Below are 12,129 nucleotides of genomic sequence, written 5' to 3' on the forward strand. Positions count from 1 at the left end.
TCTGTGATATATTCACCACCATCACCAACCGTCACCCTCAATGAGTTCAGTTCCTTCCCATTTATGCTGCTGAAACACTGCACTATTCACCCTTTCTTTCTCAGTAAACACAGCACTGCATGTTGCGCTGTCGCTGCCTCTTTTGAAGGGGGGGGAAAGCCCCTCTTGAAAATTCAGTTTCTACACAAAAAGTGCTGCCACAGAACCGTAGCATCACAGCTTTTCCACAACCTTGAGTCTAGACAAAGCCAATAGTTTGCTTCTTGCATCGGTTGTTTCTTTATTTATCCTTCTTTTTGTTGCCTTTCGGGGATCCTCACATCCAGACAAACTTGCTCACATTCTCTTGTTATAGTCCACAATCTCATATTACATCACAGTGACTTTATTTTGTCTTTAAAAAGTACCATTAGTTTTTATAAGCTTGTGCTGTGTACTTTTACTTTCTCAACCACTGTGTCCTTCTATGCTATATCATGCAGTAAAAAAAACATTGTTTCCCTAGCTGAGAGATTTTTCTTATAGTAAAACATTCTATACTTCATGATATGGTTTTGAAGTTCTAAGGGGATATTTTCCTGTGGTGGTTTGCATCTTTTGCAAGTATCAGATAACACTCCTTCATGGGGTTGGGAGTGTTTGGTTCTGTTCTGGTTTTGGCTCTCTTATTCAAGCATTTGGCATCTCAGCAACCGAATACTGATGAATTCTTTGTGTCTGAGTTCTTGAAGAAGATGGGTTTAGCATCTTCCCAAGGCTACAACTTCTCTGCTTCTGTCTGTTCATGGCAAGGGGTTTCTTGTGATGCCAATGGAGAACATATTGTTGACTTAGTCTTTTCTGGTATGGACCTTTCTGGCACTATGCCTGACAACACCATTGGCAAGCTAAGCAAACTTCAATCTTTGGATCTTAGCCACAACAAAATCACTGGCTTGCCTTCAGATTTCTGGAGTTTAAGCTCTCTCAAGAGCCTTAACCTGTCCTCCAATCAGATTTCTGGCTCATTGACTAACAACATTGGCAACTTTGGTTTGCTAGAAAGCATTGACTTGTCCAGCAACAATTTCTCAGAGGAAATTCCTAAAGCTGTTAGCTCACTGCTGAGTCTGAGGGTCCTCAAACTTGACCACAACAGGTTTGCACACAGCATACCTTCTGGGATTCTCAAGTGCCAGTCTCTAGTTTCAATTGATGTTTCTTCAAATCAGCTGAATGGAACACTTCCAGAAGGTTTTGGCGCTGCTTTTCCTAAACTTAGGGTCTTGAACCTTTCTGGGAATAATATGTATGGTCATGTTTCAGATATTTCTGGGTTAAAGTCCATTGTGAATCTCAACATATCAGGGAATTCGTTTCAGGGTTCTATTGTGGATGTGTTTCAGGGAAGATTGGAGGTTCTGGACCTTAGCAGAAACCAATTTCAAGGTCACATTCCACAGGTACTACACAACTTTAGTAGTTACAATTGGTCTCATTTAGTTTACCTTGATTTGTCAGAGAATAATCTTAGTGGGGATTTTTTTCAAAATTTGAATGAGTCCCTGAATTTAAAACACATTAATCTTGCACACAATAGATTTACCAAACAGAAATTCCCACAAATTGAAATTCTCCTGAAATTGGAATATCTGAACTTGTCCAAAACTAGCCTTGTTGGTGAAATTCCTGATGAAATCTTACAAATGAGTAATTTGAGTGCACTTGATCTTTCTATGAATCATCTTAGTGGGAAAATTCCCTTGCTGAGGAATGAACACCTCCAAGTCCTTGACCTTTCAAACAACAATTTGACTGGAGCAGTCCCTCCATCTGTCTTGGAGAAACTCCCATGGATGGAGAAGTACAACTTCTCTTATAATAACCTAATCCTCTGTGCTTCTGAAATCAAACCTGAGATCCTGACAACAGCATTCTTTGGATCATTGAACAGTTGTCCAATTGCTGCAAATCCACGACTCTTCAAAAGGAGAGACACTGGAAACAAGGGAATGAAGCTAGCCCTGGCATTAAGCTTCTCAATGATCTTTGTGCTTGCTGGCCTTCTGTTTTTAGCATTTGGTTTCAGAAGGAAAACAAAAATGTGGGAATTCAAGCAAACTTCATACAAAGAAGAGCAAAACATTTCAGGTCCCTTTTCATTCCAGACTGATTCAACAACTTGGGTAGCTGATATTAAGCAAGCAACATCAGTCCCAGTAGTAATCTTTGAGAAGCCTTTGTTGAATATCACATTTGCAGACCTCTTGGCTGCAACTTCAAATTTTGATAGGGGCACCCTTTTGGCTGAAGGAAAATTTGGGCCGGTCTATAGAGGCTTTCTGCTTGGTGGCGTTCATGTGGCGGTTAAGGTTTTGGTTGTTGGTTCTACATTGACCGATGAAGAGGCTGCAAGAGAGCTAGAATTTCTTGGTAGAATCAAGCACCCCAACCTTGTTCCTTTAACTGGATATTGTGTAGCTGGGGACCAGAGAATTGCCATATATGATTACATGGAGAATGGTAACTTGCAAAACCTGCTTTATGACTTGCCACTTGGGGTACAAAGCACAGATGATTGGAGCACAGACGCATGGGAAGAAGCCGACAACAATGGTATTCAAAATGCTGGCTCTGAAGGGCTACTCACATCTTGGAGATTTCGCCACAAAATCGCCCTTGGCACGGCTCGAGCATTGGCCTTTTTGCATCATGGTTGCTCACCTCCAATAATCCACAGAGCTGTTAAGGCTAGCAGTGTCTATTTAGACTATGACTTGGAGCCAAGGTTGTCTGATTCTGGGTTGGCCAAGATTTTTGGAAGTGGCTTGGATGATGAAATTGTGCGTGGCTCGCCTGGTTATGTTCCACCAGAGTTTACTCGACCAGAATTGGACACTCCAACACCAAAATCTGATGTGTACTGTTTTGGGGTGGTGCTCTTTGAGCTAGTGACTGGAAAGATGCCAGTTGGAGATGATTACCCTGATGATAAAGAAGCAACTTTGGTAAGTTGGGTGAGAGGACTTGTAAGAAAGAACCAAGCTTCAAGAGCTATCGATCCGAAAATTCACGACACAGGACCAGATGAACAAATGGAAGAGGCTCTTAAGATTGGTTATCTTTGCACTGCTGACCTTCCCTTCAAGCGACCAAGCATGCAACAGATAGTTGGACTTCTAAAGGATATTGAACCTACTGCTAGTTAGTGACCATGTTATTTCATTTTTGTTTTTAATTTCTCTTTGATTTTTCTACTTGAGAGCTTCTCATGCTACCTTGGAGAAAATGTAAAGCAGTTATGAGTTCTTGAATATTGATCTCTTTTCATTTTTCCCCCCCACCACTTCTGGTAGATAAACAAAACTTTGATGATGAATATACAGCTAGACGTGATCTTTGCACTATCACATGTTGCTGCAGTTTACTTTACTTTTTTGTAAATTTAGTTATATCTTCCTCTATAAAAGTAAACGCCTGTGGAAATTAGGTACCGTTGGAGACACTCACTATTTGTAAATGTTAGAAACACATGCTGATTTTACAAGTAAATGATCTTACTGTAAATCTTTGTCAGAGATACGCAGAGTTGAAGGCAAGCCAGGGGATGCAGGAACCGGAACGGCAAAACCATCACAAAGAAAAATGCGATAATAATTAGCCTCTAGTCTACCATGTGTTTTTGAACGTGAAAAGAAAAATAGGAGGTGGATTAACTTTTTCGTAAATACTTATAAGAACATAAAAGTAAATAAACTTCTCTATAAACTAAGGCAAGTGTTAACGGTGTTTTAAACCTTGTTGCTGCAATATTTCACACACAAAAAAGAACAACGTATACAGTTGCTCATTTATATAATTATAATTTGATACACATTGTTTATCATTCGATTGTATGATTGATTTTATTTCATTTTATGCAATTATGCACCTTTATATAATTACTAAGCAGTATCCAGCCAAAAACAAATATGTTTGAATCTTTGATGTTGTTGAAAGGGGAGTGAAGAAACAACTAAAACCGCGGGTGAATGAGAAAGAGCAGTGACGTTGGAATTGGAGTAGAGGGCAGTACTTGAAACTATTTTGTCTAACATATACATTAGTCAGACCAAATCAACTAAAAACATAAATTATTATGTGCCACGAATATTTTATATGATTATTTAATGTAAAAAATAATGTGTTTGTTTATTTATTAGTTTAGTTAACCCGAAACACCCAGCATGTGCGGAACAATGGAAGCATGATATGATTGCAAATAATTTTGGATGGTCGATCATTTTGGTTTGGTTGGCCAGCACCCACCAATGCACCTTTTTTCACCTTAAACATGTAGTGAGGTTTAAAAGTGGTTAAATGGTGTATTAGTTAATTTATAGCCATTATTAAATTTTAAATTATGTGATGAATTAAAATGACAAAACTAGAGATGATCAATTCACTCCCACCTCACCCCATTTTTCTTTCATATGATATGCCTCAGGGCTCAAGCTCATTTTTATATGGGTGTGTCATGGAAGATCGAAAGTTTGCAACTTTGCGATAAACTAATTAACTAACTCTCCTTGGCTGGTTTCTCCTTTTTAGTTTTAAAATTTTTAAAAACTAAAATAAATTATAGTTTTAAATTTTGGTTTATTTTTTATTTTTTAAAAAATATTACAAATTAAAGATAAATAAAATGACTCAATCGTTTTATCTTATCTCATTTTATTATAAAATAATGACGTGACAAAGGTAGCGGAGTGAGAGTGACGATGCTCTATAGTGGTGATGTCAGTGGAATGATGGTGGGATGAAATAGTGATAGCGATGGTGGTGACGATGATGATAGTAGTGATGAAATGGTGATGCTAGTGTCTTAAAACCCGACCCGACTCAATTGGTCGGATCAACTTGATTGCGACCTCGAGGTCTAACCAAGTTAGGTTGCCTATTAGATTGAATTTGTAATTAAACTGGTGACCCACTAACCAAGGCCATGTCACGCCCAAGGGAGAAAATGTGTTGGTTATACGCGTTAATTAAGGTTGGGTATAAAAATTTATTTTTTTCTAATGAAGACTGGGTCATGCGAGTCAATCAGTGACTCACTGTTTCGACTATTGGCCCAATGATTCAATGTCTTGACTAAGTCAATCACCGGTTCGGGTTTTAAAATTATGGGTGGTGGTGGAACAATGACAACGGTGACAACAATGACAAAATGATGACAGCAACAGTGGTGGAACGATGATGGTGGTAGTGATAATAATAGTGGTGGTGACAACGACAATAGTGAGAGGTGAAATAGTGATAACGATGACAATAAAAACGACAACAATAGTGGTAGTGGTGATGGTGGTGAAGACGATAAAGGCGAGGTGCGATGGCGGGAGAATGATAGAGGCAATAGTGGTTGTGACGATGATAGTGGTAGTGGAGACAACAATAATGATAGGATGTCAAGGGTGGTGGTGTTATGATGATAATGGTTAGAATGTACTTTTTAAAATTAAAAATCAAATTCACAAAATGTTTTTTTTTTATAATGAATGTAAAACTGTTTTGAAATTGGGTTAAAAATTAATTTAGTTCATTTTTATCAAACACGTTTTGTTTAAAAAATTGTATTTAAAAATAAAAATCTGAAACTTTCAACTATGTCCAACGGGACCTAAGTTTGCGTTTGTCTTTTCTTGTTGAAATTTCAATTATTTTGAAGTGGAAGGAATGCTCAATAGAATATGTTTGCCCTTATTGGCCTTAGGTATATGTATGTTTTAGTTTTACTGCAGGAGAAACAAAAAGATGCGATCACCCAGAGAATTATATGGGGTTCGGCCCTTTCGCCCACCTATGGCTAATGACAAGAGATGATGACATTCACAGTGTGGTCCAAATCCAATGGAGTTTTTTTCCTCTTGGTATTTTGCAGCCTTACATGGAGACTGTTTCTCTAATAATCTTTTTGCCATGAAAGAATGTTAGAGAGAGTGAGTGTCACTACTAAAGGGGTCTGGCTCTCTGTTGATGGAGTCAAACTTGTGTGTTATTATAACCCTCTAGATAATGTTTTCGATTCTTAATGATAAAAATGGATGGTGGACATTTCTTATTAAAAAAAAAAAACCTTGTGAATCCTGATTTTTAAGTTTGGATTCAATGCTGATTGCACTAAATATAAAATGTGTTTGTTTAAATTTATTTGTTGAAATAAATACTTATTTTAATAAAAATAAATAATTTTATATTTTTTAGCATGTTTGTCTAAACTAATTATGCTTAAAAAATAATTTTTTATTTATTTTAAAAAATAAATCATATCTAATTCTTAAAAACATAATTATATAAAAGTACTTGTCTTAAAATTGTTTTTTTAATCTAAACAAACTCATTGGTAGATAGATGCATGAAATAATCTAACTGGATTTGGTAAAGATTAATTGTTACGAATTTTGAGTATTTCCTTATAAATGAAAACTTTTCTTTTTTAAAAAATAGACAAATATAAAGCAACAGAAAGCATCAAATAGTTACGGTTAACTGAAGAATTTGTTTTACGATAAAATTAGTGGAGAATATTATGTAGTATGCTCGCATTCACAATAAAGTACAAATATTTAATAATATCAATCATTTATTTAGTAATTAATAATTATTATTTTTAATTTATAAGAGTGAAATCCTAAACAAGTTCTGATTCTATGAATGATAACGAACGGCGAAGATTGGATATATAAAAGTGAAGGAGGCGAGGGTAATCTGGGGATTATAATAAAAATACCGGGACCACCGTAACGAGTGACTCTTCTTCCTTCTTCTTCTTCTTCTTTTGTTTCTTTTTTTTTTCTGCGTAGGCAAAGAGAGAGAGAGAAAAGCGTGAATCATGTCGGACGAAGAGCATCACTTCGATTCTCAGGCGGATGCGGGAGCGTCCAAGACGTATCCTCAGCAGGCTGGTACCATTCGCAAGAATGGCTACATCGTCATCAAATCCAGGCCTTGCAAGGTTTTCTAATCGTTTCCTTCGCTTTTTTCGATTATAACCGTTTTATTTTCGCGTGGATTCTCTGATTGTGATTTTCACTCGGCGATCTTATCTATTGCATCGAATACGAACTCCACTCACCGTTTTTCTGAGGAATTTCGATGTAGCGTCCATTGTTTGCCTAAGATTCGATGAGTTAGGTATTTCCTCAGATAGGCTTTGTTTGGTTCAAAAAAATAAATAAACCATAAAGAATTTGGATAGCATGAAAGTGATGGGAGAATAGTAGGTTTTTAGGTTGTTTTGTATAAAAAATAATTATGAAAGAAAGTTAACAGTTTCTTTTCTGTTGCTAAAAAGGAAGTAGAAAGTAGAAATAACGGAAAAGCTTGAAACATGAGATGAATTGTTTTGATTTGATCTCGTCATAGATGCAAATAGCGTGCAACTCACATGATTCACGTTATAGTGTTGTGGAGGAATAAAAAGTGAGAAGGTAAGAAAGAGTGATGAATGGATGGTGCTAATGAGGGTTTAACAAGAGATTTTTTTTGTGTGGAAATCTCACTATTGGTGTTTTATGGTGTGAGTCTACCATTTAGTGTGTGAGTCTATCATTATTGCTTTGCTTGACATTGTCCTTATGTTAAATAAAAAACATAAAATGTCAATTTTATAATGTCTAAAGATGGCTGTGGTGGTACCTTTACATTGTCCCACTCTCCTGGTGGCATGTTTTCTGAATATTTTTGTCGCGCACACAACAAGTATTCTTCCACAGGTATTATTGTATAATCACAAGTACAAGGACAAACCAACAATTTGTACCTTGTTATCAATTTGTTGATCCCTGTGAAGCACAATAAATTGCCGAGTTTGTTGCAGTTTCTCTTCTACACACACATGTAACAGATACTACTGAAATTTGTTACTTGACAATAATGAGTTAATGACAATCTATAGTTTTCGTACCCCATATTGGGTGTGTGTTTGGTACAATTATATTGTGGTCACACGGATACTACAAATGAGTTCATACATGGCACCCAGTTTTGTTGCTTAGTTGTTTCCTTGTTTGCTTTGTTGCTAAATATTACAACAAACTGCAATTTCCATCCTTTCAAAACTTGTATTTTCTTAAATATTTTTGCTACTTGAGTTGGAATATTATGATTTATGAACATTGTATTTATGTTATGATTTTAATATTTTATAGATTGTGTTGTTATTTTTCTATATGATAATATGCTGTAGTAACCATGCCTGGGTTCTAGAATATTTGTTGTATTCCCATACCTGTACTAGTACTGGAACTCATACATGTATCCATGAAACACAGATGACAAAATATTTTCAGTATTGCTCTGTTGTTTGTCTGTTATTGCCAACCTCACCTAATGGGATAGGATTTTTGTTGCCGTTGTATGCTATTTGTCTGTTATTATGATCTGAGACAATCAGTTAAGTAAACATATTTTTTTGCCTTGTTTGTTTGTCGATTTATCTTGACAGGTTGTAGAGGTCTCTACGTCAAAGACAGGCAAGCATGGACATGCAAAGTGTCACTTTGTTGCAATTGATATTTTTAATGGGAAAAAGCTTGAAGATATTGTTCCATCATCCCACAACTGTGATGTAATGCAATTCTGCATTCATCTATGTATGTAATATTTGCTTGTGATGCATTTCTCAGTCATAATTGCTCTTTTTGCAGGTTCCACATGTGAATCGCACTGACTATCAGCTTATTGATATCTCTGAAGACGGCTTTGTAAGTTTTCTTTTACTTCCAACACTGGAGGTGTCATGGAAGTCAATTATGTTGTGGTTTGTAAAATGAAAAGAGAAATTAATACTCAACTACATAGCTGAGGATACCATGTTCTAAAAACTGAGATTATCTTTTGTTGAAGGTTGCTTTAGAAGATAAAAATAGTCTTCTGGCACGCTTCCATAACATGGAGAAAGTCGAATATCTCCTATTGATTCTACTTTTCTTTTCTTTTTTTAATTTCTAACAAAAACCTTTACATTCAATTCAAGATAGTAATATTTGTTTGTTTTGTTTTCTCCTTTCGGGTTTATAATCCAAGATAAAATGGCATTGGGCGCACTTCCAACATGATATTTTTGTGAAGTTGACTAAATATAACTTGGTTTATTTAAACAAGTAAAACAATGCTATATTATAACTCTAACTGGTAGTGTAAAAGCAAGCATCCAGCAAGAAAAAAACAGTTAGATTATTGTGATTTTTCTGAGAGTAGCAAAGCATTCTTAACCAATTGGCGTGGGTTTCTTTTAGGTGAGTCTGTTGACTGATAATGGAAATACCAAGGATGATCTGAAGCTTCCTACTGATGAGGCATTGCTTGCTCAGGTGTCTTGTTGAAATCATTTTTAAAGTTCCTTTCCTTGTTTGATGTGTTTTATTTTTTATTTGTGGTTTTATGCCTCATATGAACTCTTCCCAGTTAATTGACTACTTGCTTGCTTGCTTTTGTATTTAGATTAAAGATGGATTTTCTGAAGGAAAAGATCTTGTGGTTTCTGTTATGTCTGCAATGGGAGAAGAACAGATCTGTTCACTGAAGGACATCGGTCCCAAAAATTAATATGATGCTATGGCTGTAGCTATAGCTGATAGCACGCTTTTTCTTCTTATGTTGCTAACAGGTAGTATATTCTCCGATACATGTGTGCAAAATAAACTTCATAAGATGGAAATTTGCCTGTGCTTGAAACTCAAATGCTTGGGATAGAAGAAATTGAGCTAAGTTTAGCTTTTGTCCATTAATTAAGGAACACAACGGTCTTGGGTGGATGAAATTCTCATAAACATCTCATATTATTTGTTTTTGTTGAGTTTAATATATAACCCTATTTGTTCTCTGCACTGAATAATACTGTACTGAATTTCTGAAACACGTGGTTAACCGGATATTGCCCAAAGATTTGATATGATGAATTTAGCCATCTTAATTTGGGATCAGATGGTAAAATTTTACGGCTTTAACTATAATATGAGGTGTTATTATATTCTTATATATTTTTACAGCATCTTCTTATTATTCATTTTTTTTTCATTACCTTTCTCATCTCATTTTTTTTTTCTCTCTTTTACTTATTTTTCTTAGAATTCTATGAGTTTAGGCCTAACTCAATTCCAAAAGCTAGCTCAAGGGGTGAGTGTTGTCCCTCACTTATATATTCTAACTTGGTTTTATTTTTAAACGATGTGGGACTTGAGTTTTTTTCAACACACCTCCTCACGTCCAACACTTCTTGGGCTTGGTGCCTGAACAACAATGGTAGGTGGTCCTTTTTTATTAATCTTGAACATGAGACTTGAGTTTTTTCCAACACATCTCACGTCCAACACTTCTTGGACTTGGTGCGTGAGTAACAACGGTGGGTGACTTTTTGGATTAATCTTAAATAAGCTTTGATACCATCTTAGATTCTTAGAATATGAGTTTAAGTCTAATTCAATCTCAAAAGTTAGGAAGTTTTATTTTTAGCCGATATAAGACTTGAGTTTTTTCCAATAATTTTTCTTCTAATCGTAAAAGTTATTAAAAATAACACTTTTTTTCTCTTATTGTAGTATTTACATTATAAAAAATGAGTAAAAATATAATTTTTCTAATTTAGGTTGTGTCTACGATGCACTAGCTGCTAAAATGCTACACGGATGCACAATTAGGGTGCACAATTAGGATAGGTCCTTTACTTAACATATCCTTCTTCAAGAGGTGTCTTTGTAATTTGCCTCCTCTTTTCAACATCTAATTCTTCACAAATTTGTTGCAATTTCCATTTTTGGAAATGTTGCACCGTATGATTTGACAATTATGATCTTTTTAATCATAACTCCGACCAAAACAATGTAGCCAACGAAATTCATTCAGTTCCATACTTTCATTTCTTTTGAACGGCTAAAATATGTTGTATTTCCTATTCTAACACCTTGATGGCAGTAACCTGGTAATCCTCAAAATGTTAGACCATCTCCCAGCACTTGCAAAATTCTGTGATAGCACATACCTGGAACACCACGATTAGAAAACCACGTCATGCCTGGATCTCCAAATTTATTTGCCTTTTTTATTTTTTATTGTAAATTTTAGGAATAATATTTTATAGATTTTTATTTTACTTCATATAATTTACATAAAAAATAACAATCTTCTTGAAAACAAGGAGCCGAGTAAATATAATTATATACACCATTAAAAAATTGAACTTCAAAATTGTGACAATCCTACATACTATAGTTTCGAAGGTCATAGTCTTTCAACGAATGTATGACACAAAAAATCTTCCTCATTCTTCTCTGATCTAATTGCAGCATCATTATATACGGTGTGTTACACTTAAAACTATATTCACTATCTTTGCTTATTTTGAATCTCCTAAATTCAATTCCTTCATCTTTGGAGCTTAACTTGTTTGCTTTTCCCGTTGATACAGAACTAATATACGGTGTGTTTGATCTTTGATGACTCATGTGTGCCCTGTCAGGATTGTTAGTGGCTCATAATCTTCGATGACTAATTTGGAAGTGCTTAGTTCTGGGAATTGTTGGGGGGAATTTGTTATGCTCAAGATCTGCATTATTAGGTTGGCAATAACTATCAAGGTATAGGATGCTATAGTAAACAGCTTTGGAGTCTTTGGCTTTATAGTTAAATGATCTTTGGGTATGTAATCTTTCTAGAACAAATACCAACAAAAATGGACATCAGAAAAATAATATCAAAATGGCAAAGCCTATCACCAGTCAGAAAATAAATTTACCACGGGGGAGACTCAGTGAAACTGGCCTTCAATTTATTAAATAAATTTGCTTGTTTCTGTCTCCGGCATGTAGGCCTTAGTTCATTTGATTTGGCTGCTACACTGCTCATTATCCACTTGTGGGGTTGCACACAAGGATTTGTATGCAATGCAGCAGCCACTATTGGATGGATTCTGTCTCATAGTAGCTTTTGTCACACACGCCACTATTGCCAACAGTAATATTTATCCAAAAAACCATGGCACACCTCTACTAATTAACGTACGTATGGTCCCCATTTTGTTCACAGCTTATCACAATATATATTTTTGTTCAATCTTTGTCCTTCCTCGCATCGCAATCTATAAACCAAATTGCGTCGTTTTTAATCCCTTGC

At 35.5% G+C, this 12,129-nt stretch overlaps 2 protein-coding genes across 2 annotated transcripts; both read left to right on the top strand.

The window, feature by feature from the left end:
* On the top strand, positions 1-3,389 carry LOC114394359 (probable LRR receptor-like serine/threonine-protein kinase At2g24230). Its single transcript, XM_028355967.1, has one exon. The coding sequence runs from the start codon at positions 624-626 to the stop codon at positions 3,186-3,188; it is 2,565 nt and encodes an 854-aa protein (XP_028211768.1). The 5' UTR covers positions 1-623; the 3' UTR covers positions 3,189-3,389.
* Positions 3,390-6,760: 3,371 nt separating this feature from the next.
* Positions 6,761-9,974, top strand: LOC114394375 (eukaryotic translation initiation factor 5A-2). Its single transcript, XM_028355968.1, has 5 exons — positions 6,761-6,973; positions 8,465-8,587; positions 8,667-8,723; positions 9,258-9,332; positions 9,463-9,974. Exons 1-5 carry the CDS (start codon positions 6,851-6,853, stop codon positions 9,565-9,567), a joined length of 483 nt encoding a protein of 160 aa, XP_028211769.1. The 5' UTR covers positions 6,761-6,850; the 3' UTR covers positions 9,568-9,974.
* The last annotated feature ends 2,155 nt before the right edge of the window (positions 9,975-12,129 follow it).

The sequence above is a fragment of the Glycine soja genome, chromosome 2, assembly GCF_004193775.1.
Source record: "Glycine soja cultivar W05 chromosome 2, ASM419377v2, whole genome shotgun sequence".
Classification (NCBI taxonomy): domain Eukaryota; kingdom Viridiplantae; phylum Streptophyta; class Magnoliopsida; order Fabales; family Fabaceae; genus Glycine; species Glycine soja.